Source organism: Thalassophryne amazonica, chromosome 8, assembly GCF_902500255.1.
Source record: "Thalassophryne amazonica chromosome 8, fThaAma1.1, whole genome shotgun sequence".
Taxonomy (NCBI): Eukaryota; Metazoa; Chordata; class Actinopteri; order Batrachoidiformes; family Batrachoididae; genus Thalassophryne; species Thalassophryne amazonica.
Genome location: NC_047110.1, coordinates 8,572,232 through 8,599,741, shown reverse-complemented (window position 1 = coordinate 8,599,741; position 27,510 = coordinate 8,572,232). Strand labels below are relative to the sequence as shown.

At 41.4% G+C, this 27,510-nt stretch overlaps 1 protein-coding gene across 1 annotated transcript in view; it reads left to right on the top strand.

The window, feature by feature from the left end:
- Positions 1 to 19,926, top strand: part of meak7 (MTOR associated protein, eak-7 homolog) — a 48,002-nt gene extending 28,076 nt beyond the window's left edge. Inside the window, exons 6-9 of the mRNA XM_034175723.1 lie at positions 2,403 to 2,589; positions 6,361 to 6,479; positions 18,283 to 18,483; positions 19,604 to 19,926. Coding sequence (XP_034031614.1) covers positions 2,403 to 2,589; positions 6,361 to 6,479; positions 18,283 to 18,483; positions 19,604 to 19,729 — 633 coding nt within the window. The 3' untranslated portion in view covers positions 19,730 to 19,926. The remainder of the gene's footprint in view (positions 1 to 2,402; positions 2,590 to 6,360; positions 6,480 to 18,282; positions 18,484 to 19,603) is intronic.
- The last annotated feature ends 7,584 nt before the right edge of the window (positions 19,927 to 27,510 follow it).

The window sequence follows — 27,510 nt, the reverse complement described above, 5'->3', positions numbered from 1 at the left end:
TGTGTCTCTCTCTCTCTCTGTCTCTCTCTCTGTCTGTGTCTCTCTCTCTCTGTCTCTGTCTGTCTCTCTGTCTCTGTCGCTCTCTTTCTCTCTCTCTCTGTCTCTCTCTCTCTCTCTGTGTGTGTCTCTCTCTCTCTGTCTCTCTCTCTCTCTCTCTCTGTCTCTCTCTCTCTCTCTCTCTCTCTGTTTCTCTGTCTCTCTCTCTCTCACTTCCTCTGAATCTGTGCCAGTTGGATCACGAGAAGGTTCAGAGTGTTTGAAGTTGTTCGATGTGTGTTGATGACTTGAACAATTTCAGTGACCCAGAGACGATACAGGGTAAGGTCCAAACAGATGTCACAGAGAAGCAAAGACAGAGGACTTGCTGTTTAACCCTCTGGGACCGACAGCGTTGTATACGACGGCTGAGACCAAGCTTTACTTTTTTTGCTGAAAAGTTAACTTCGTGGACTTTTGAGCCAGCCGTCAGCCATCTTTGTACTCCTCATAGAAGCTGTGTGATGACACGCAGTGGGAGTGTCCAGTCGGAATTGGTTCACCGTCACATGGTTTTCCAAAATCCAATTGTAGGGCAGATTTACCTCACGTGATAAACCAAAGATCATTTTTAGGACTGATGTGTTACTTGTTGGCCCGTTTGAATAGCCATCTGGATTCTTGCTCCAATGCACCCTGTGCCATTACGCACAGCGATCAGTGAAAGTGAGCAGACGGAGCAGGGCCTCTGATGACAATCTCACATGCTCAAACACAGTGTGTGAGTTTCAAAGATGCTCCACTCCTCATTACCTTTGAATGTTATTGAATAAGCCTGTGGCAAGCTCTCTCGCTCCGGCGTAAAGCACTGTTTACCATATCAATGGAGCGAGGGGGGATGGGCCGCTCCTCAGAGTGTAAGTGGGCCAAAGTGTCAAAGCTGCTTTCAGAGCAGGACAGAACACTCCAAAACACAGTAGTAGATGTGACCTTTGTGTAATAGCAGACAGAAATTGCTTTTAGATGAATGGTAAATGGACTGCATTTATATAGCATCAGATGCTCAAAGCGCTTTACAATTATGCCTCACATTCACCCCGATGTCAGGGTGCTGCCATACAAGGCGTTCACTACACACCGGGAGCAATAGGGGATTAAAGACCTTGCCCAAGGGCCCTTAGTGATTTTCCAGTCAGGCGGAGATTTGAACCGAGGATCTTCTGGTCTCAAGCCCAACACCTTAACCACTAGACCATCACCCCCCCAAACAAAACGCATAGACCATTTTGTATATATTGTTTGAACCTTTTTGTTGTACAGTCTTTCACGCAAGAGCCCAAATTAACTTTATAAAGTGTCAAAACAGTTGTTTATTATTGTTTACTGTGTGTTTTGAATAAATGTGTGTGGAAAATTATTCCCCGCTTTACTTTTTCCTTTCTCATTTCTGATTGTAAACCTTTATTACACTTATAGTAAAACACAACTAGAGCAAATATATTCTGAAAGAACAGGTTGTCCTGAAAAAAAGAGACATAAAACTTGATTGTGGGATGCAGGGAGAGCTGTTAACAGCATTAATGAAACATTTACATCAGGCAAGTGAACTGTCCAAAAAATGCCCTCAGACCCCAGAGGGCTAAAGCATGTATGGACACTTCCTTTGCTGACTGAGTGGAAACCAGGCTCCCGTTGTGGTGGATGTGGTGAAACCCAGTCCGCCCCTAAAAATCGGTCCGCTTTTTGCATCTGCGTAGGCATCATTTCGGACCACAGCAGCACATCTGAGACGGAGTCTCTTCACCCAATGCAATCAAATGAATTAATGGAATTATTAACCATCAGATGATAAAGGAAAACCTCTTAAATCATTCTGAAGTCTGTTTTAAGCAGAAACAAGGTGAAATTCCTTGACGCTTTAAAATGTCCAACGCGCAGTGAATGCATCAGCTAGCAGCTTGTTTAGCCGCGGTGCTCTGATCACTTCTGCCGCCTTTTATGATGAAATAATGCTGAATTTATGTGGAAATGATTGTTGTACAAAAGCTTGAGATATCTGTCACTGAGATGGATGATGACTGGAGGCAGTTTGAAGCAGAAACGAGGTGATAATCCGTGAAGTGTGTCATCAGGGGAACCGATCTTTATGGGGGCTGTTCGTTCTGCAACACCGGCACCAGGACTCGATCCCAGACCTCACCAGACATTTGCAGACAGTCTGTTCTAATGTGTGGATGCACTGCTCATCCCCAGCTCTGCTCCCCCGCTCCAACCAGTAAATGCTCTTAAACTAGCAGCAAACATGGAGCGTAGTTACTATTTATTGATTGTTTTTGCAGTATAATAGAAAATGGAGTATTTTCCACTTGCTGTATTTTCTGTAGTTATTGAATGACTGTTTACATTTTTTTATGTTTCCTCTACAGTTGCCGGACGGATTCAGATCTCCTTGGAGACTCATGTTTTCCACACAAGTGCACGGCGAGAGCTTCTCAAGGATGACAGCTGGCCTTGTGCACCATGGGCCGACAGTGCTCGTCGTGAAAGACACAAAGGGACATGTTTTTGGGGGCTTTGCCTCTCATGCCTGGGAAGTCAAACCACAGTTCCAGGGTGAGAGAAAAATGTTTGAACATTGCAAAGTTCCTGTGGTTTTAACTGTCTGTCACCACATGTTTGAGTTGAAAGGAGATCTGCACCACTCCAGAGTCCCAAACTCACATTCAAGAGTGATTTGAGTTGAATTTCGGGATTCGTGACTTTACTTGAACTTGAGCGCTGGTAAGTTGGACTCGAGGACCAACTACACTCAGAACTTACAAAGACCTTTTTTTTTTCTTTTTTGTCATACCACCATAAAATGTTGTTCTGACATGCTGATAGTGTTGTGTGTTGGGGGGGTGTGGCTGGACATTTTGGTGTTCTTTTCTTTTCTTTGCTCTCCAGGTGGTATGAAAACTGATTTGTCTGTGGAGAAGGTGCTGGCAGAAGAGTCCTTCACCCTCATCAACATCATGTGCAGCACCTGTGGATGGTGCTCACATGCAACCTTAAAGACTTTCAACTGAAGCAGATAATTGGATGGCGTTCTGCATTTAAGCCATGTGTGATTCAAGCAGAATTGCCGGGAACTCGACCTTGTGATGTTCGTTTGTGAGACGCTGAGGACCGCGCCTGGGTTTGACACATCGTGCCTGTGAAGCAGGAAGGGTGAGGGACACATGCTGTCAGCACACATCAGAGGTGATTGTTTGACTACTTGTTGATAGTAACTTGGTATTTTGTTACGCAGTAGATTTGAATTGTGATGAGAATTGTGCAGCTCGCTTCTCACTGCTGTGGCGTGCGGACAAGTGATCCTCCACCTGTTGTGAGAGGCTGCTCATTTGCAAGTTAAAAATACAGACCTGAATGTGTTGCTGATGGTGTGTGTCTTTTGAAGGATATTGGTTGTAACTGCTGACTTACCTCACCTCTTCTATCCTTCACAGAGAGTCGGTTTGTCGTGTCCACCTGGGGGGTGTTTGGCGGTAACAGTGAGTCCAGAAGCGCCGGGCTTTGATCCTTTTGGGCGCTGAAGAGCGTGCCAGCCTTCACTCCACCAGAATGACGCTGTTTTAGTTTCTACACTTTGTTTAGCACCAGAGGGTGACTCAATAAATTGTTTTTGTTATTGGAACCGCTTTCTGGTTATTTTAGCGCTGGGTTCCGTCAGACGCAGGTCCGCTCCTCAACCCGCGTCGACACATAACAGATAGTGATTATTTACATATTACTTTTTAAAACAGTGGACCTTTGACTTTCCTGTAGTGACTTCAACCTGAACACTGAGAACTCAAGACTGAACTCAGGCTTGAGGTTTAGTGAATCATCAACAACACTGGTTGAAAGCAGATGATCACCATGAGCTGAAAGTCCAGGGCTTTGCAGCTTTAATGTGAGCGCACAGTACCCCCAACTGACATTTATTCATTCACTTTCTATACCTTCTTACTGTAATTATAGTGCAACGGATAACTGCAAATGGTGATACAAGCACCAAAGTTGGCACAAATACTCCTTAGACATTACTCTACCAAAAAAACACTTGAATTTTCAATAGGCGGCCAGGGAGGGGTCAATGGAAGAATTACACAGGGGTGAAAATTAAAAATGTTCCCATCAAATTGAAACATACACTACATTATTTTTCTGATCATAATGATTCCAAAAAGGTATAGTTTGAACTATCTATGACTGAATGTTCAGGAGTTATTGGGTAAAAACAGCAAAAATGGTGACAAAGGTCAGTTTCAGTTTGTCAAAAGTTGAATTTGCTCCAATTTTGGTAAAAAAAAAAAAAAAATGATGCAATTAGTTGAGTTAACAGGGTTTAAAAAAGGAATAGTTTGGACCATGTATCATGCTTCGTTATCATGTTACAGGGTAACATATGTCACATGTCCTAGAATCCAAATGGACATTGACCTTGTTTGATCTTTACTTTGAAGACCAAACATTCAACACAGTCAAAACTATTCCATTTATTAATCCTATTAGCTCAACCAATAATTTGCATCACTACACCACATAACCAGTGGTGGGTACAGCTAACCAAAAAGTTAGGTTTGATAACCGTTAATTCGCGAACTGAAAGGTTAACTTTTATAAAGCTAAACTAATAAATATCTAAAAAAAAAAAATAGAGGTATTTCAGTATTGACTTCAGTACACGGCGACTACTGACAAACGAGTCAGCGCTTCTGTCTCTGATCAGCCTTTTCTCAGCAAAAGAGACCTGGTGATCAGAGAGAGGAACGAGGAGAAAAAAAGATAATGTCTCTTCACATCTGCTGGTCATTTCATTGGAGTCTTGCACAGGTAGACAGTTTTGAACTTATGGTTATAATTTTAAACAAACTAATTGCAGACAAGTTATGTCTGTCATTTTACAAAGTGATAATATCAGTATCATATCATATCGTATCATATCAAGTAATGCACTAATTTTGAAGGTTTTAGAGTTTAGACACACATGCCGCATTGCATTATGGGTACATTAGTTTCCTGTCTTTGACACAGGTAAAGTTGATTGTTTTACTGAAACGTGTGGTGGGTTTTACAAATAAATCTGTATTTGTAAATATGTCATTTTTTTCATTTGTAACTGTCAAGGATTTGATATAGTTCATGCTTATATTATCATTTATTTTATATAGTTCATGCTTATATTATCATTTATTTCCTTTTTATGAGTACGTGTACTTTTCCTCTTTGTGAGAAGAGGAGGTTTTAAAAAGAAAGACTTGTTGTCTGCATTTTTCATGATTGAGCAAACTATTTTTCATTTTGCATAAGTGCCTTATCCTGCTTTGGACGAGCCACAAGGCTCAAGTCGCAGGAATGGAAGGTTCCAGCCGTCACCTTGCCTTGATATCTCCCTCTTGCAGACATGACTCATGTGTAACCTCTCCCGACTGTCCTTGTTTGTTTTTTCTCATGTTGATGAACTAAATAAAAAAGCTGGGCCAGAGGAGGGGATTTTAGGAGAGCTTTGGAGCTGAGCACTTACAAGCTGCTACTTCTCGCTTCTTATTCTCCTCCTCTGCGCAGAGCATAAAATAGAGCCTGAAATGTGGAGGTTTTCAGCTTGAAACAGGCTGACGACGGCGCCTGGGAGTGCTGCGCGGCGTCTCGCACCGTGGGAAGTCCTTAAAGCGACAGTATCACCTCAAAATCTCTCATCAGCTGTTAAAATTTTCACCGAAAACCAGCTTAATTTTTCGAACCGTGTCCACTTCGATGTGTCTCACAGGTTTAGAAAAAATTTTGATCAAACAAAGCGTCAGTCTCTCAGCAACTTCTCAGACAAAGGAATTTCCGACCAGGGGCTGGACAACTCCTCCCACAAGGAGTGCTCACAGGCGAATGACGTCACCGACAGGCGTGGAAAAACTCACGCATGTGCACGAGGGTTCAAGCATGTCTGACGTAAAAACATGAATGAAATCCATATAGTTTTTGAAAAAAATAAAAAGGACCTATACTTTATTGACAGACCTCGTATTTGTCTCTCTCTGACTGGTTTCTTTACAATGTCTGTGCCTGTCATTTCTTTAAAACAGCGTGCAAACCCAACAGTAACAAAAGGCAATTTGAAAACTGAAAATTCTGTTCAAGTCCTTCATGACTTTCAGCAAATGTGTGGCACACTGCCAGTAGATGGCAGTGTGAACAGCCATCCATTGATTCAGTCTGAAGGCCAGTCTGTGCAGTGTGGTCACTGTCCACACCAACATACAGACATGTGGAAGAAGTAATGCTGTTTGCTTGCGGACTGATCTTGAACATTTTCTAGGCAGATGTTCATACTGTGTACATGTGTGTGTGCATGTATTTCGGCAGGTGACTCCAGGTGCTTCCTGTTCACGGTGTTCCCCAGGCTCAGAGTTTATACCCCCACAGGATACAATGAACACTTCATGTACCTCAACCACGGTCAGCAGACCATGCCCAACGGACTGGTGAGGTGGCAAACTGTTACACATTTACAAGACTGTTCCGGATTTTTCTGCTATATAATTATTCAAATTGGTGAAACCTGTAATTCTCTCCGTTATAGGTGGAAACCTCAGAAAGCATAATTTCTGTTTTTTTACGTAGGATCTGCAAGGATACAAATAAGGTTGAAATGAAGGTTGTATCAGAATACAAGCTTTTTGATTCTGATGACAAATCAAGGCTATTAAATAGAAGTTGTGCACGATTCAGTCGGTGCTGTCAACCTCTGACACGGTCGCTACACTCAGCTTTATTTTTAGCACACCATTATGAAAAACTACACGATTTGGGGAAACTGGCTTGGTTTAGAAGTAAACATTATGTTTCCATTTGTCACGATTTCCACCTCCTCTGATCTCAAACCGGTTGGTTGTGGAGTCCAGGAACCACTGAAGTGTTAATTCCCATTTAGTGTTCATTTTGTCGCCTGTTTTTTAATTTAGTCTTATGGGCCTTTCACACTGAACGTGTCGGAAGAGTCAGAGGCTTCAGAAATCGGTCTAAAAAACATTATTTTCAATGAGTCATGTTGCTTTTTAGAAGCGTCAGAAGTGTCGCGTCAAAAGCTGAGCAAAAGTGACGCTTCTGACGTGAGTGTGCATTGCCGCTTGTCGGCAGGCTGACGCGGTCAAAGTTCAACCCAATCCAACTTTCGACGCTCTGAGCTGTGACGTACCTTCGCGCTGTCCAATAGGAATGATGTGTCGGGCCAAAACACAGAAGACTAGTGGCAGAAACCACTGATCTGTGCAAAACAGAAACGTGTCACAGGACTGCTCATTTATACAGCAGTTTTCTGAAGAAAAATCCTTGGAAATGTTTTTTCTTGTTAAGAAAAAGTTTAGTACAATTGGAATTAAAATAGCTAAATAAATCAATAAATGGTTCTTTAGAAACCTTTCATCTGTAAATTAAAACCACCTGTTATTTCAGATTAGGGCTGGGCGATTTTCTCCCCCCAAAAAATCTTTGATTTTTTTTAATAAAAAACTTGATTTTTTATTTTTTTATTTTTTATTTTTTATTTTTTTTTGACCAAATTATCCTTCCAAGCTTTTTTGATTTAAAATAAATAAATAAAAAAAAAAACTCTAACAAAGGTGATTTGGTATGAAAAACATTACTTTAGTAATCAATGGCATCAGGTTCAAATAAGAAGAAATCGGCTTTTTACACACACCAATGGCACGGTCAGTCCTTTCATCTTTTACACCATTCACCAAGTCAAGCACATGTAATTTTTTTTCACAAGCAAGCACTCCTCACACACAGCATAAGTGTAAAGTACCTTTAAGCTTTAACTTAAGATTTTTTCTGATCAGTGTAGAGCAAGTTACTTTACAATTATAATACATTCCATATTACTGTAGGTATAACCTAAAAAATGTAAAATGTTTGTATTACATTATCATAGTCTTTAAATAAAATGTAGCCGAGTTACAGTACTTTGACTGAGTTACTTTTTGTAATATACATTACTTAAGTATGTGGAATATTCATTTAAATACAAAAATGTATCATTTTACAGTTTATAATTAAAGCACTTCAATCATTGCATCATATATAGGTTGCCTCCTATAGGTTATTTTGCCCACGATTTATTTTGTACTTGGCACTTTTTTGATCATACATTATGTACATAAAACAAGTAATATGCTTGCAGCTCAAGTTGATTGTAATGTAATAAGTAGTAGTACTTAGAGGTATTTCTGAAAAGTAATACTTTATTTTACTAAGATACTGAAAAATGTAACCCATTGTAATTCGTTACTTTTGTAATGAGTTACTCCCAACACTGTTCCCCATATAACTTAGACTTTATTTTCATACCATAATCTAGTGGTAATGTAGAAACAGTGTTTAATAAAGTAGGAATTTTTGTTTAAAAAACGACTCCACAATAGACTTATACTGCAAAATATATAGACTGGAGATTAGGTAAAATTTCAAGTACAGTAGTTTTTGTTAAAAATTACACACAGTCACACTCACATGCACACACACTAAATGTGGGATTATTAGTTCATACAAACGTACCAATAGCATTGTGCAGGCAATGTCCAAAGCACTTAAGATTGGGCCATTTATTGTCTTTCATAGCTCTTATTACATTGGTGCCACTATCTGTAGTCATACAGGTGAGTCGGTCTTCTGAAAGGCCCCAGGAGTTGAGGGCATCCTTTAATTCCTGGGCAATCAAAACACCCGTATGATCCTCTGGGAAATATGACATTTGAACACAGATGCTTCGCAGATTCCAGCTGTTGTTGATGTAATGTACCGTGAGACACATGTATGGCTGCATTGTTCGGCTCGACCATAAGTCAGTGGTGGCAGCATAAAAGTCCATTCCATTCAACTCGTCTGTAACTTTTTGGCGTGTAGTATTGTATAGCTGGGGAAGTGCAATGTCAGACAAATACTTGCGGCTAGGGATGGCATACCGAGGGTCCAGAACTTTTAGCAAGTGTTTAAACCCCCTCTTCTCGACAGAATAAACAGGCAGCATATCCGTGGCAATGTATAAAGTTATAGCCTCCGTAATCGTTTTCCACCTTGCTCCACTCTTCTCATATGGTACACAGTTTGAAAACGTTTGTGGAATAGTTGGTTGCTTTGCAGACTTTGCGCTAATGCTAACGCTACTACTAGCAACACGGTCTTCATAGCGCTGGAGGCAACACTTCTCCCACTCGGTAAAATGTCTCTGCCTCAAATGTTGGAAGAGATTTGTCGTACTGCTACCTGTGACAGCAACTGCTTTAAGGCACAATTTGCAGCGAGGTGGTTTCTGCTCCGTATCAGACGGGAAGTATCCATACCAATTCCAAATGACTGACCGTATTTTCCAGACTATAAGTCGCACCGGAGTATAAGTTGCACCAACCACTTCATCCATTATAAAGAAAAATAAACCATAAATAAGTCGCACTGGACTATAAGGCGCATGGACATACAGGTATGTTAACTTAACATGAAAAGTTCAGATGATAATATTGTGACGGCGTTCCCAAGCCAGCCGAGAGATTTAGTCCCTCCAGCGTGTCCTGGGTCTTCCCCGGGGCCTCCTCCTGATGGGACGTGCCCGGAACACCTCTCCAGCGAGGCGTCCGGGGGCATCCAGAAAAGATGCCCGAGCCACTTCAACTAGCTCCTTTCAACGTGGAGGAGCAGCGGCTCGACTCCGAGCTCCTCCCGAGTGACCGAGCTCCTCACCCTATCTCTAAGGGAGCACCCAGCCACCCTGCGGAGGAAACTCATCTCGGCTACTTGTACTCGCAATCTCGTTCTTTCGGTCATGAGCCAAATCTCATGACCATAGGTGAGGATCGGAACATAGATCGATCGGTAAATCGAGAGCTTTGCCCCCCTACTCAGCTCTCTCTTCACCACGACGGTCTGATACAGTGACCGCATCACTGCAGATGCTGCACCGATCCGTCTATCGATCTCACACTCCACCCGTCCCTCATTCGTGAACAAGACCCCGAGATACTTAAACTCCTCCACTTGAGGCAAGGACACTCCACTGACCTGAAGAGGGGAAGGCACCTTTTTCCGGTCGAGAACCGTGGCCTCGGATTTGGAGGTGCTGATCTTCATCCCAGATGCTTCACACTCAGCTGCAAACCGCTCCACTGCACGCTGAATGTCCTGATTTGACGAAGCCAACAGAACCACATTGTCCGCCAACAGCAGAGACAAGATTCTGTGTTTCCCAAACCAGACCCCCTCTACACCCTGGCTGCGCCTAGAAATTCTGTCCATAAAGATAATGAACAAAACCGGTGACAAAGGGCAGCCTTGGCGGAGGCCAACGTGCACTGGAAACAGGTTTGTCTTACTACCGGCAATGCGAACCAAGCTCCTGCTGCGGTCGTACAGGGACCGGATAGCCCTTAGCAAAGGACCCCGGACCCCGTACTCCTGGAGCACCCCCCACAGGGTGTCCCGAGGGACGCGGTCAAACGCCTTCTCCAGATCCACAAAGCACATGTGGACTGGTTGGGTGAACTCCCATGAACCCTCGAGCACCCGATGGAGTGTGTAGAGCTGGTCCAATGTGCTGGACCCACCTTTCAACTTGTAATTTCGTCAAAATATGTCATTGCCTTTAATGTTGTTATCAGGACAGAGTCATTTCTAAAATATCAATTTGAGTGCAATAAGTGGAGAGCTTCTACCTGTCTTTTGACTTTGATTTCGTGGACATTTTTAATGATCCGTTCATTTATTGTTAAAATATAAAATGAAACAGCTTTTTTTTTTTTTTTAATAGTTGCTGTTCAAAGAGCCTTTTATTTAGAAGCAGGTGATGTTCTGCTGGATTCTGGGGACCAGATGAAGGTCTCTTCTGCAGCTTTGAACTCTGGTGGTGTTGCTGAAGACACTTTTGTCCTATTTTGAAGAGCAGAGATGTTTTCTTTTGACTGGACTTCGTGGTGTTCAGCTCATCAATGGAAGTTTTTAAACAGTTTATATATTAAAAAAACAAAACAAAACTGAAAAAACGATGGAAAAAAACACCTGAAAAAAAAAGTTATGTAAAGTTGAGCATTTGTGGTCTCCAAAAAAAGCTGTAGCTTTATTTGGTAAAAATAAAAAAGACAACCATTTACAAATTAAAGCGTTCACTCAGATCAACTGTGCTAAAAGGCTACGCTAACGTTAGCCGATCATTAAACCTTCACAGCAGTTCAGTAAACGTCACGTTTTATTTTTATATTATTCTCACCTCAGTAAAGCTGCAGAACTAAACTCCGTTGGTCAAACTGGGACTTTGCATATATCCAAAAAGTGGGAGATTTCGGACTGAGTGGGTTTGCTCCATCACCCTGGCTGCCCACCTCGCTCTGCCCAGGGATGATGCCCCAAATCCCGGCTTCTCCTTGCAGGTCATCGATATCCCACCAAGCCGTCAGTCCTCCCTCGACCGGCGTCACTCCGAAAAGTAGCTGAAAAAAAGCTTCTCCCAACAGGTTGATGGGAAAATCCTTCTACTGCTGTTTTTTAAAGCTTTGGGTGGTGGCCAAGTGGTTAATGCACTTGGTTTCAGTTCAGAAGGTTCCGGGTTCAAATCCCACCCCTGCCACATTTCTCCATGTAATGTGGAGTTGCGTCAGGAAGGGCATCCGCGTAAAACCTGTGCCAATTCAACATGTAGATCCACCTTGGATTTGCTGTGGTGACCCCGAGTGCAAACAAGGGAGCAGCCGAAGGGACTTACTTTTTTGTGGTTCAGGTGACACAAATTCAAGATGGCGATCGCTGAACTTTTTTCAGGTTGTGGAAACAGCCAGAGTGTGACGTAGCAATCTCCGCCCCCCGTGCTGCTTCCGAAGCGAAGCGTCTGATGTCACAACGCGTTGGGAAGCCTTGACAAGTCGCGCTGAAGCGTTCATTGTGAAAGGCCCATGAGCTAAATGTTCTTATTAGTTTTTGTCATTGACATACCATTTTTATTTAGTCATGTTTTTATTTAGTCGACTAAAAGTCTGCATTTTAGTCGTTGTAGTCAAAAGAGAACTGAATGTAATTTAGTCTCATTTCAGTCGAGACATTTTAGTCTTTTTTGATGAAAACACATTTGATTATTTCTGATTACCATTTCAGTCAATATTGTGTTTCACACATCTCAAATACCAAATATTATAATGACCTAATAAAATACGCTTTGGTTTTCTCTGTAGGGTTGCAGGTCTTTTGAAGTGAAAAAGCTGTTCTATTTGCGCGTTCAGAATTGGCTGGAAATTTCTTAAAGCAAAGAAGAATAAAATAAAATAAATAATTTAACATCTGAAATGTTTTTATCTATCGTAAGAGCCACAACTGCAGCCAATTTAATTTAAAAATATTTAATATATTTAATTTTTTGTTCTATTTCATGTCATTTTTATACAGTATATTAGACATAAATGATATTAAAATCAAATTGATACTGGATGAATGTAGCGATTGCTGCTGTTAAAGAATCTACACACAGTATCCTTAATCTGAGCCTCAGTGAGCCGATCGGACGCTTTAACACCATGAGACAGAGTGTAAATCTAAACTCACATACAATATCTTTAATCCGAGCCTCAGAGAGCCAATCGGTCGCTTTAACACCGTGAGACAGAGTGTAAATCTAAACTCACATACAATATCTTTAATCCGAGCCTCAGAGAGCCGATCGGATGCTTTAACACCGTGAGACAGAGTGTAAATCTAAACTCACATACAATATCTTTAATCCGAGCCTCAGAGAGCCGATCGGTCGCTTTAACACCGTGAGACAGAGTGTAAATGTAAACTCACATACAATATCTTTAATCCGAGCCTCAGAGAGCCGATCGGATGCTTTAACACCGTGAGAAAGAGTGTAAATGTAAACTCACATACAGTATCCATAATCTGAGCCTCAGAGAGCCGATCGGTCGCTTTAACACCGTGAGACAGAGTGTAAATGTAAACTCACATACAGTCATTGGTGGGCACAGTTCCTTTAATCCGCTAACCTCTAATTATCAAAGATAATATTTTCATTATCAGATTAGCTTTTCAGATAAATTTGAAAACCATCATCGGATCAATTATATTCCGATAAATTTTGGTCCGATAATTTTTAGACCGCTAACATTTTTGCATATGCAGCTTTTTGTAGTAGATGTGCAGTTCTAGCCTCTACAAGCAGAGAAGAGCTGGTTCTAGAACAAACTGCTCTATCCTCTGCAGGCAAAGGAGAACTGGTCACAGAAAAGAAAAAGAAACTCATTTCTTTTGACCCCATACTAAAACGCTGGCAATATCACCCAAGTCATCCAGAGGCATACAGTTTTAATTTATGGTTAAAATTTTAACTAAACTAATGTTGGACAAGTTATTTAAATAAACGTCACGTCTGAAGTTTTATAAAGTGAAAATATCAGATATATGTTTTAGTTTTAAAGTAATGCACTAATTTTGAAGGTTTTAGTGTGGACATGGTGTGTGCGCAGTGCATTCTGGGTAAAAGTTCACAACAGGAGAAATGCATTTGAGACGCTCTGATCAGGCTCCACATGGACAGCAGCATTAAACTCTTTGTATATTGTGCCTAAAACTCTTGTGAATATATTCTCTGGGTTTATAGACATTGTTATTGTTTGTTTTATGTAAAAATGCCAGAAGAAGCTCAGGTTGCTTCTCCAAAAGCCAAAAATTGTTTTAAATTGTGATTCAGGCCATGTGGTGTCAGCCACACGGTAAAAACAACACACACGAACAGATTTCACACACGAACATTCCCAGGTCAGACACCTCGCTTTCTGATTGGCTGCATGTCACATTTCGCTCCTCACGTCCTTCTTAACAAACCACGCATGGCAGGAATATCTGATAAGATCATATTTAGTGTCATCACGATTGTCGGGGCGTCCTTAAGATTGTCGGAAGGGGAAGATCAGGTCCGATATCAGCCTAATTATCTTGCCATTTGAACCAGGCTTGATGTTATGACGCCTCACGGAGCGACTGATTGATCTGTTATAACATCGCATCGAGCCGCTAACTGATTGGATGTTATGACGCCTCACGGAGCGACTGATTGATCTATTATAACATTGCACCGAGCCGCTAACCGATCGCATGTTATGACGCCTCACGGAGCGACTGATTGATCTGTTATGCCGCGTTCACACCGGGCGCGACGCGAGCGACTGCAGCCACAGGTTGCCATGTAATCCCTATGTAAGGATGCGTTTTGGTGCCAAACCGCACAGCGCGACGCGATAGACGCGAGTGAAGCGATGCGAGTGAAGCGATTTTGAGCGTTTTGCGCGTTTGTAGCGCGATATTGCGTCGTGTCGCCCTCCTCCCCAAGTCGAAAAATCTGAACTTTTTCGTCTCTTCGTGCCACGATGACCAATCAGGGACTGAATATGTAGTGACGTGGAGATGTCTGGAGTTTGACTGAAGATGTGAACATGTCCTGTCTCTGGTAGCAGCCTGTGAGCAGGACTTATGTCTCTTTTGTCCTTTATTTCACAATTATGAGAGAGTTTTTGGAGCGAGCAGCAGCACCACAGCAGGGGGAGCGGAGTTTCTTTTTATTTTTATTTTGCGTGCGAGGGTCCATGGAGATTATTTTACTTATTAACTACACAGAGGTATAATAAAGCAAATGGTGACTGGTTTCTAAAGACAATTATGACAGTTTTTTTTTTTTTTTTTTTTTTTTTTTTTGGAAAGAGCGAGGAGCAGCCTCACAGCAAGCCGCGGAGTTTCTTTCTTTCTTTTCTTTTTTTTTTAACGTGCGCACGTGAGCGTATCGTCTGTGTGGAGAATATTTTATTAATTAACTACACAGATGTATAATAAAACAAATGGTGACTGGTTTCTAAACACAATTATGACAGAGTTTTTTGGGGGAAGAGCAAGCTGCAGCAAGCAGCGGTGTTTCTTTCTTTTTTTTTTATTGTTTACATGTGCGCGCGTGAACGGGACAGTTGGTCCTCAAACTGGGTCCCGCAGAGGCGGAAGGACCGCTGAAAGCGGCCGTCATCCAGACGCAGCTCCTGCAGCAAATAATGATACTCCCTGTATTGGGAGCTTTTCACAACAACTCGCTCCGTGTGATCAAGGTCCGTCATACTTGACGCCGAGCGGAATGGAAGCTCCTCCTATTTGATGACGCACCGGGGCGAATTTTCACAGCGAACGTCCACCCAAGCAGAGCGACACATCGGGTGAAAGAGGCGCGTCCGTCGCCACGCGACCCCCGCAAATTTGTAGCGTCTGACCGTGCCCGGTGTGAACGCGGCATTATAACACCGCACCGAGCCCCTAACCGATCGGATGTTATGACGCCTCACAGAGCGACTGATTGATCTGTTATAACACCGCACTGAGCCACTAACCGATCGGATGTTATGACGCCTCACGGAGTGAATGATTGATGCGTTATGACACCGCACCGAGCCACTAACCGATCGGATGTTATGACGCCTCACGGACTGATTGATGCGTTATGACACCGCACCGAGCCGCTACCCGATCGGATGTTGTGATGCCTCACGGAGTGACTGATGTGTTATGACACCGCACCGAGCCGCTACCCGATCGGATGTTGTGACGCCTCACGGAGTGACTGATTGATGCGTTATGACACCGCACCGAGCCGCTACCCGATCGGATGTTATGACGCCTCATGGAGTGACAGATTGATGTGTTATGACACCGCACCGAACATGTTTTTTACTATTATTTGATTTCTTTGTGCGACTGACATCGTTATTCAAGCATTCAAACAGCGATTCCTATCGCCACACAATTCCAACCACACACAAGAAAGTTTTTTGATAGTTCTTGTTATTGAAAGAAACTTTGTCTCCGTATTCAGATAGAGTTGTGATGTCATCACACGTGCGCTTAGGTGCTGTCTAGTGGGATCTTGAAATTTTTTTTTTTATACAAATGAGAAAAATGACATATTTTACAAAAGCACATTTACTTGTAAACACGTGTTACATTGATTCACTTGTGTTGGTTTTTACATAGAATGAATGAATCAACCAATCAGTATGAGTGGAGGCTTAGTTTACCCATATTCCCTTTGGTGTGTTAATGTTCAAAGCTTCAGAATTAGTGCATTATTTTAAAATGAACAGATATGTGTTATATATCACTTTGTACATTTTAATAGAAGTTATTCTGTTCAGAATAATTGTATTTTTAAAGCAAAACCATAATTCAAACCTGCTTTCCATTTCAAGACCTCTGCCTCACCGCGGAACCACTGTATCCTGTCAGGGTAAATGATGCTTTCCTACAGCAGGGGACAGAGCGCACAAAGACAGAAGTGCTGGCTCATTGGCTGTTTGGGTTTGTGATTGCCGTTGGTTCTATTAGAAGCTTTCGCGGTGTTTAAACTCAAAATCAGCTTCTTAGTAGCTGAGAGCGTATGGGAGGGAAAATTTAAAGTTATCGGTCATCTGTAGCTTCTGATAAGTTTTTAGACAGTTTATCGGTTTAGCATTAAAAAAGGTAACTTTTCAGTTAGCTGATTACCAGTTATGGAAGCTAACTTTTTGGTTTGCTGTGCCCACCACTGCATACAGTATCTTTAATCTGAGCCTCAGAGATGTCGTGTCTTGCAGTGTGACGTCATGTCTCGCAGCATGGCGTCGTGTCTCGCAGCATGGCGTCATGACTCACAGTGTGGCGTCATGTCTCATGGCATGGTATCGTGACTCACAGCGTGGCTTCGTGTCTTGCGGCGTGGTATCGTGTCTCATGGCGTGGAGTCGTGTCTTGCAGCGTGGCATCGTGTCTCGTGGCGTTCCACCTCGACTAGAACACATTTTTAAAACGCCATAAAAATGGTCTCATTTTCCAGTTAGTTTGGCAGAATACTGCTATTAGTTGTTCAGTTTAGAAAGTGTTACTGTGAGATCAGTTAGGGTTGTCAAGAAAAGATACTCAAAATTACTGTCAGATTAGATACTCGTTTGCAATCGTATCAAAGTAGTAAGTCCCTTTGGCTGCTCCCTTGTTTTGTACTCGGGGTCGCCACAGCAAATCCAAGGTGGATCTGATGCCCTTCCTGACGCAACCCCACATTACATGGAGAAATGTGGTAAAGGTGGGATTCGAACCGGGAACCTTCCGCACTGAGACCAAGTGCATTAACCACTTGGCCACCACCCCTACTGCAATCGTATCATTTTGCAATCGTATCAAAATGATACCTGCAAAGGGACAAAACCCACGGAGCAGCGTTCGATATGAAGTGATGAACGGTGAATGAATGGACTGTATTTATATAGCGCTTTTCAATCTGCATCAGATGCTCAAAGCACACTCACGCCTCACATTCACCCCGATGTCAGGGTGCTGCCATACAAGGTGCTCACTACACACCGGGAGCAACTAGGGGATTAAAGACCTTGCCCAAGGGCCCTTAGTGATTTTACGGTCAGGCTGGGATTTGAACTGAGGATCCTCTGGTCTCAAACCCAATGCTTAACCACGAGACCATCACCTCATCATTTCACTGTGTCTCATTTAAATGTTGTTTGGTGTCAAAGTCGTGACTTCCAGGTCTGCTTACATACTAACGCTGCGTTCAAGACAACTCGCAATTTGACAACTCACTTGATGAACTCAGAAAGTGATTTGGATGCACATAGTAACATGTTCAAGCTTGGTTGTCTTTACCAAAAGCACATAAATGAGTTGTTTTTTGGGGTGGGTAGCTGTTGATTTTTTTTTTTCTTTTTTTTTTTTTGCACTACCTAGATAAAATATACTCGAAAATGTTTGAAGTGTATACACCTTACTGTTGTGTTTGTGTGTTTTTGTTTTGCACTATGTCAGACATCTTAAAAATAGTGTTGTCATTGTTATCGTTTGTAATCTCCTAATCTGTAATAAAAAATACCTTTTTGTTGTCATTTTCCCCCTCATGGTATCAGTAATGGTATTTTCCTGGGTACCGGTATGGAGTTTGAACTTCATGAAAATTCAGTAAGGTATATCTTATATATTATATTCCAATTCTAAGGTGGAACTATGCCAGTATATAAAGGTATATCTAAATATCGAAAAAGGAAGAGTAAAATAAGAGAGTAGAAAAGAGTAGATTAGAGCCACTTGGGTTCCTGGTCTTTAGAACCAGGGATGACAACCCTAATATCAGTTAAAAGGGACTGTAATTTTTCCCTTTACAGTGTGTCAGGGATGATGTGTTGCGGTTGTATTTGCCTACTTTCAAACATGGCCGTTGTGTTTGTGCGGTTTCTTCTTCAGGGGATGGGCGGTCAGCTCGACTACTTTGGGCTGTGGCTGGATAGTGATTTTGGCCATGGTCATAGCCGAGCACAACCCAAGTGCACCACCTACGGCAGCCCACAGCTCTCTGGAGATGAGGAGTTTATCTTGGACTCGGTGGAAGTGTGGGCTGTTGGAAAACCTCCAGAACCAGAGGAAAGTTGTTTTCTGATCATTTCTGTTGAGCTTTTGGTTCATGCCCGATAGCTGTCAGCAAGCTGCTGGAACTGTTGCACAGTAGCTCAGTAATAATGGCATGAACATGCAGACAGTCAGGACTACAGCAATCGGATGTTTGACCCCACTGACCTTCACCTTCACCCAAATGATTGACCTTTGGCTGACCTTTCCTGGACAATCCTGGAATCCACTTGTACGTGTGTCCCACATTTCATCCCAATCAGGTTGAAATTCAAAGTCTTTGGCCTTTGGCATTTGCTATAGTGGACACCGCTTGGCCACCACCATGGTCAGAGTTCCTGGTCCTGGTTAGAACCCGAGCAGCAGCTGTCTGTTTCTTCAGTGAGCACAGCTCAGTGAGACCAGCAGTTCCAGTGGTACAGTTCCCAGTCACACCACCAGCTGTGTCCTTGGACAAGACCGTCTGTCTGTGTTGTCCCAGTCCACCCAGCTGTGAGTGGGTACTGGCCTGAGCTGGGAGACTAACCTGTGAAGGAATGGTGTTGTTGGTGATGGGGTCTGGATCTTACACAGAGTTTAGTTCCTCCAGGTATACAGTTTGTGGCATCGAGCCGCAGTTGTGTGTGTGTGTGTGTGTGTGTGTGTGTGTGTGTGTGTGTGTGTGTGTGTGTGTGTGTGTGTGTGTGTGTGTGTGTGTGTGTGTGTGTGTGTGTGTGTGTGTGTGTCCAGAGACCACAGCGGTCCTACAGTCCATTCATTTTCTTCCGCTTTATCCGGAGTTGGGTCGCGGGGGCAGCAGCTCAAGCAAAGCTGCCCAGACCTCCCGATCCACACACACCTCCCCCAGCTCCTCCGGGGGAACCCCAAGGTGTTCCCAAGCCAGCCGAGAGATGTAGTCCCTCCAGCGTGTCCTGGGTCTTCCCTGGGGCCTCCTCCTAACGGGACGTGCCCCGGAACACCTCTCCAGCGAGGCGTCCAGAGGGCATCCGGAAAAGATGCCCGAGCCACCTCAACTGACTCCTTTCAATGTGGAGGAGCAGCGGCTCGACTCCGAGCTCCTCCCGAGTGAGTCGGGAGGAGCTGGTCCTACAGTCCTCCAGTGTTATTCTGCTGTTTCCTGTGAAGTAGGGAATCTAAAATTCTTTGTGTTTGTGTTCAGCTTGAAGAGCCAAACAGCAACAAAAGCATCCTGGACAGAGATCTAGAGATCCAGGCCATGATGAAGATAAGAGGGAAGCCCCTGCACAGCCAGGGCCTGAGGGAGCCGGACCAGGAGCCCGAGTAGCAGCAGACAGCAGGAGAAGACGCTGGTCTGAAAGCTGTTTCTCACTTTTTAGAGTCTGTTTAGGAACATTTTTAGGTTAACCTGATTTGAATGTCAGTCAGAGGACTCAGCAACCGACACTCAATTAAAACACACACACGCTAAATGGGATCCACATACACAGATACACATTAACACACACAGATACAGATACACATATACACACACACATACACAGATACACGTGTATATACACACACACAGATACACGTGTATATACACACACACAGATACACGTATATACACACAGATACACGTATATACACACACACCCACACACAGATACACGTGTATATACACACAGATACACGTATATACACACACACCCACACACAGATACACGTGTATATACACACACCCACACACAGATACACGTGTATATACACACAGATACACGTATATACACACACACCCACACACAGATACACGTGTATATACACACACACAGATACACGTGTATATACACACACACAGATACACGTGTATACACACACACCCACACACAGATACACGTGTATATATACACACACACAGATACACGTGTATATACACACAGATACACGTGTATACACACACACCCACACGTGTATACACACACACCCACACACAGATACACGTATATACACACAGATACACGTATATACTCACACACCCACACACAGATACACGTATATATACACACACACAGATACACGTGTATACACACACACCCACACGTGTATACACACACACCCACACACAGATACACGTATATACACACAGATACACGTATATACTCACACACCCACACACAGATACACGTATATATACACACACACAGATACACGTATATATATACACACACACAGATACACGTGTATATATATATATATATATACACACACACAGATACGTGTATATATATATATATACACAGACAGATACACGTATATATACGTATATATACGTGTATCTGGGAGGTGATGGTCTAGTGGTTAAGGTGTTGGGCTTGAGTCCAGAAGATCATGGGTTCAAATCCCCGCCTGACTGGAAAATCACTAAGGGCCCTTGGGCAAGGCCTTTAATCCCCTATTGCTCCCGGTGTGTAGTGAGCGCCTTGTATGGCAGCACCCTGACATCGGGGTGAATGTGAGGCATAATTGTAAAGCGCTTTGAGCGTCTGATACAGATGGAAAAGCGCTATATAAATGCAGTCCATTTACTATATATATATATATATATATATATATATATATACACACACACACACACACAGATACATGTGTATATACACGTATACACACACACAGAGATAGCGCCAAATCACAACAAACAGTTGCCCCAAGGTGCTTTATATTGTAAGGCAAGGCCATACAATAATTATGTAAAAACCCCAACGGTCAAAACGACCCCCTGTGAGCAAGCACTTGGCGACAGTGGGAAGGAAAAACTTCCAGCAGAACCAGGCTCAGGGAGGGGCAGTCTTCTGCTGGGACTGGTTGGGGCTGAGGGAGAGAACCAGGAAAAAGACATGCTGTGGAGGGGAGCAGAGATCAGTCACTAATGATTAAATGCAGAGTGGTGCATACAGAGCAAAAAGAGAAAGAAACACTCAGTGCATCATGGGAACCCCCCAGCAGTCTAAGTCTATAGCAGCATAACTAAGGGATGGTTCAGGGTCACCTGATCCAGCCCTAACTATAAGCTTTAGCAAAAAGGAAAGTTTTAAGCCTAATCTTAAAAGTAGAGAAGGGTGTCTGTCTCCCTGATCTGTATTGGGAGCTGGTTCCACAGGAGAGGAGCCTGAAAGCTGAAGGCTCTGCCTCCCATTCTACTCTTAAAAACCCTAGGAACTACAAGTAAGCCTGCAGTCTGAGAGCGAAGCGCTCTATTGTGGTGATATGGTACTATGAGGTCCCTAAGATAAGATGGGACCTGATTATTCAAAACCTTATAAGTAAGAAGAAGAATTTTAAATTCTATTCTAGAATTAACAGGAAGCCAATGAAGAGAGGCCAATATGGGTGAGATATGCTCTCTCCTTCTAGTCCCTGTCAGTACTCTAGCTGCAGCATTTTGAATTAACTGAAGGCTTTTCAGGGAACTTTTAGGACAGCCTGATAATAGTGAATTACAATAGTCCAGCCTAGAGGAAATAAATGCATGAATTAGTTTTTCAGCATCACTCTGAGACAAGACCTTTCTAATTTTAGAGATATTGCGTAAATGCAAAAAAGCAGTCCTACATATTTGTTTAATATGCACTTTGAATGACATATCCTGATCAAAAATGACTCCAAGATTTCTCACAGTATTACTAGAGGTCAGGGTAATGCCATCCAGAGTAAGGATCTGGTTAGACACCATGTTTCTAAGATTTGTGGGGCCAGGTACAATAACTTCAGTTTTTATCTGAGTTTAAAAGCAGGAAATTAGAGGTCATCCATGTCTTTATGTCTGTAAGACAATCCTGCAGTTTAGCTAATTGGTGTGTGTCCTCTGGCTTCATGGATAGATAAAGCTGGGTATCATCTGCATAACAATGAAAATTTAAGCAATGCCGTCTAATAATACTGCCTAAGGGAAACATGTATAAAGTGAATAAAATTGGTCCTAGCACAGAACCTTGTGGAACTCCATAATTAACCTTAGTCTGTGAAGAAGATTCCCCATTTACATGAACAAATTGTAATCTATTAGATAAATATGATTCAAACCACAGCAGTGCAGTGCCTTTAATGCCTATGGCATGCTCTAATCTCTGTAATAAAATTTTATGGTCAACAGTATCAAAAGCAGCACTGAGGTCTAACAGAACAAGCACAGAGATGAGTCCACTGTCTGCATAAGAAGATCATTTGTAACCTTCGCTAATGCTGTTTCTGTACTATGATGAATTCTAAAACCTGACTGAAACTCTTCAAATAGACCATTCCTCTGCAGATGATCAGTTAGCTGTTTTACAACTACCCTTTCAAGAATTTTTGAGAGAAAAGGAAGGTTGGAGATTGGCCTATAATTAGCTAAGATAGCTGGGTCAAGTGATGGCTTTTTAAGTAATGGTTTAATTACTGCCACCTTAAAAGCCTGTGGTACATAGCCAACTAATGGTAGGGCTTCCTTGAGCAAATACACGTACACACACAGAGATACACGTATATACACACAGATACAGGTATACGTGTATCTGTGTGTTTTATACGTGTATCTGTGTGTGTGTGTGTGTGTGTGTGTGTGTGTGTGTGTGTGTGTGTGTGTGTGTGTGTGTGTGTGTATATATATATATATATATATATATACTCAACAAAAATATAAATGCAACACTTTTGGTTTTGCTCCCATTTTGTATGAGATGAACTCAAAGATCTAAAACTTTTTCCACATACACAATATCACCATTTCCCTCAAATATTGTTCACAAACCAGTCTAAATCTGTGATAGTGAGCACTTCTCCTTTGCTGAGATAATCCATCCCACCTCACAGGTGTGCCATATCAAGATGCTGATTAGACACCATGATTAGTGCACAGGTGTGCCTTAGACTGCCCACAATAAAAGGCCACTCTGAAAGGTGCAGTTTTGTTTTATTGGGGGGGGATACCAGTCAGTATCTGGTGTGACCACCATTTGCCTCATGCAGTGCAACACATCTCCTTCGCATCATCTGTGAAGAGAACACCTCTCCAACGTGCCAAACACCAGCGAATGTGAGCATTTGCCCACTCAAGTCGGTTACGACGACGAACTGGAGTCAGGTCGAGACCCCGATGAGGATGACGAGCATGCAGATGAGCTTCCCTGAGACGGTTTCTGACAGTTTGTGCAGAAATTCTTTGGTTAAGCAAACCGATTGTTTCAGCAGCTGTCCGAGTGGCTGGTCTCAGACGATCTTGGAGGTGAACATGCTGGATGTGGAGGTCCTGGGCTGGTGTGGTTACACGTGGTCTGCGGTTGTGAGGCTGGTTGGATGTACTGCCAAATTCTCTGAAACACCTTTGGAGACGGCTTATGGTAGAGAAATGAACATTCAATACACGAGCAACAGCTCTGGTTGACATTCCTGCTGTCAGCATGCCAATTGCACGCTCCCTCAAATCTTGCGACATCTGTGGCATTATGCTGTGTGATAAAACTGCACCTTTCAGAGTGGCCTTTTATTGTGGGCAGTCTAAGGCACACCTGTGCACTAATCATGGTGTCTAATCAGCATCTTGATATGGCACACCTGTGAGGTGGGATGGATTTAGACTGGTTTGTGAGCAATATTTGAGGGAAATGGTGATATTGTGTATGTGGAAAAAGTTTTAGATCTTTGAGTTCATCTCATACAAAATGGGAGCAAAACCAAAAGTGTTGCGTTTATATTTTTGTTGAGTACACACACACACACACGTACACCCAGATACATGTATGCACACAGATACACATACACACAGAGATACACAAAGATACACGTATACACACAGAGATACATATATACACACAGATACACGTATACACACACATACACACAGAGATACATATATACACACAGATACACGTATACACACACATACACACATAGATACACATACACACACAGATACACATATACACACACAGAGAGATGCACGTATATACACACAGATGCACGTACACACAGATACACGTATACACACACAGAGATACACGTATATACACACGGAGATACACGTATTTATGATGATGATGATGATGAATACTTTATTGAGCAAGTTAAAAACATTTATACATTGCGCACATTCATCTTTGAAAATCCGTACATTACTCAAAGGGAGTAGAATGAAGTAAAACTTATATTTTCTACCCCCTTTCACATGTTTTATTTTCGACTACGCGGACAAAACAAAAAAATAAAAAAATAAAAAAATGTTGAGATCATATATACCTATATAAACACAGACCTTGCATTATACATATCAACATGTATTTACATAAATACACTACCTCTATACACAAATACCCTTGCATACACCAATACACACACTAGATTCAATGAGATTTGACAGTATGACACTTTTAACCCACATACATGCACCCATGGGCACCCAGCCCATGCATGCATGCACACACATTTACCTATATTTGATTAAACTTGATGATATATTAATTCCCCCCCCCCCCCCCCCACACACACACACACATGTATCATGGGCAACTCGTGTGCATTCATATTTCCCATACGTTCGTCATGCCCAAATAATATAACAGTTTAGATCCACAAACATGCACACTAAGAATTATGTTATTCAGTTTCATATTTTTTTAATATTTTGAGTTTTAAATTTCTTTTGAATTGATGTACTGTAGTACACACTTTGATGTCCTCAGTTAGGTTATTCCATAAATCCACCCCATGTCTCGTAAGGCACATTTGTTTCATTGTTGTACGAGCACACTGTTTTTTTTTAAATTATATTTCCTTCTTAGATTGTAATCTCCCTCTCTTTCACTAAACAATTTTTGGAGGTTATCTGATAGTAGGTTTTGTTTCACTTTAAAAATAATTTGTAAAGTTTTAAATTCTGCAAGATCTCTAAATTTTAGTATTTTGGATTGTAAAAACAGTGTACTCGTATGATCTCTGAAGCCTACATTATGGATGATTCTTATTGCCCTTTTCTGTAACTTAAAAAGTGTGTCTACATTACTTTTATATGTATTACCCCATACCTCAATGCCATAGCTAATACATGGTAGTATTAATGTGCAATAAATAATATATAAGGACTCCTGATCTAAGAAATGTTTGGCTTTCCCCGTTATGGAAATACTTCTGGCCATTTTGGATTGTATGCTATCAATGTGGGGTTTCCAGCACATCCTGTGATCGATTATTATTCCTAAAAATCTATGTTGGTTAGCCCTTTCAATAGGAACCATGTCAATTTTAAGATTTACTTTTGTTTTCATTTCTCGGTTTCCAAAGAGCATTAATTTTGTCTTTGAAATATTAAGTGACAATTTATTACTATCAAACCAATTTTTTAATTTAATAATTTCTATTTGCATTTCGATCACAAGTTGTTCCAGGTTTTCCCCAGAACATACTATCGTTGTGTCATCAGCAAAGAGGATAAATTTCAGTTTTTCAGAGATGAATTGCAAGTCATTAATATAAATTAAAAAAAGTTTAGGTCCTAAAACGGACCCTTGTGGAACTCCACAATGTATCTGTTTAAACAAAGATTTATATTCTCCTATTTGTACATATTGTTGCCTGTTGTTTAAATAAGATTGGAGCCAATTTAGTGCAATACCCCTTATGCCAATTTTTTCCAATTTACGTAATAATATGTTGTGGTTAATAGTATCAAACGCCTTTTTTAAGTCAATGAAGATCGCCATTGTATGTTTCTTTTTATCAATATTATTTGTTATTTCTTCCAGTAAATCAATTAAAGCTGAAGTTGTTGATCTATTTTTTCTGAAACCATACTGGTTGTCGTTTAATATCTTGAACTTTTCAATGTATTGATCTAACCGTACTGTATATAGTTTTTCTAAAATTTTTGAGAATTGAGATAACACAGATATAGGTCTATAATTTGAGAATAGATACTTATCTCCACTTTTATATATAGGTGTAATTTTGGCAATCTTCATTTGACTTGGAAACTCTCCATTAATAAAAGATAAGTTATAGATATGACTTAGAGGTTTTGCAATTTCATTAATGACTTGTTTAATTATTGTAGTGTCCAACTTATTGCAATCTACTGATTTTTTTGCCTTCAGTTATTAACAGTGTTTATTATTTCCATTTCGTCTGTTGCTGATAGAAAGAATGAATTTGAGTTTACTTGTTCAGTACCTATTTCTGAGGCTGAATATGGCATTTTTATTTCAGCTGCCAATTTACACACGGAGATACAAAATTAAACAACTGAATGAACATCCTCCGAGGCCGGTGATTCCATAATTTTTGCCAGGGGTTGTATCAGTGAATCATAAGAAAAAGTTAATTAAACAAAACAATAAAAATTTATCAAAAGAGAAGGCGGCAAATTAAAACAAAGAATACATCCTCAACCTATAAGTTCATGACCTCTAAAAAATTTTTTTTAAATCATGGCCTATATGTGTTAACATTTAGCAGCACAACATTTTATTTAGGCAGTAAAAACATTTCGGTCTTCATCCTCCTTACAAGGAATAAAACAGGAGCAAAGCACAGACATTTGAAGGTAATTAATTAACCTAAATGTCTTCAGCACAAACAAATAGGCATAATCCAAAAATACATTTTCAGTAAACTTCATTTTCCATACTGTAAAGTTATATTATTTTGTTTTAATAAAGTCTTTAGGGTACAGCATAAGTCATTATCTTCAGGACAGTTGTTCCACATGTTTACAACTTTTACAGAGACATAGTGATTTTTATTTATTTTTTATTTATTTATTTTTTACAGTAGTTTAGGCTTAAGTTTATCAAATAATAATGTTCCTCTCACGTTGTAACTGAAGTCCTTCATTGTAAACAGATGTTGAACATGTTGGAACAGAAGTTTGTTTTTTGCTTTGTATGGTAATGTATCTACGTCCATGAATTTCAGAATGTTTCAGCAGATAAATAGTGGGTTTGCTGGCTCATGGTAAGGTTTAATACTGACCATAGCTTTCTTTTCCAATAACAATACTGAATTAGTGTTTGTTTTACTTGTGTTTCCCCAAACCTCAATGCAATATGTCATAGATGGAGCTATTAATGAATAATATAAAGTGATTAGTGAATATTAAGA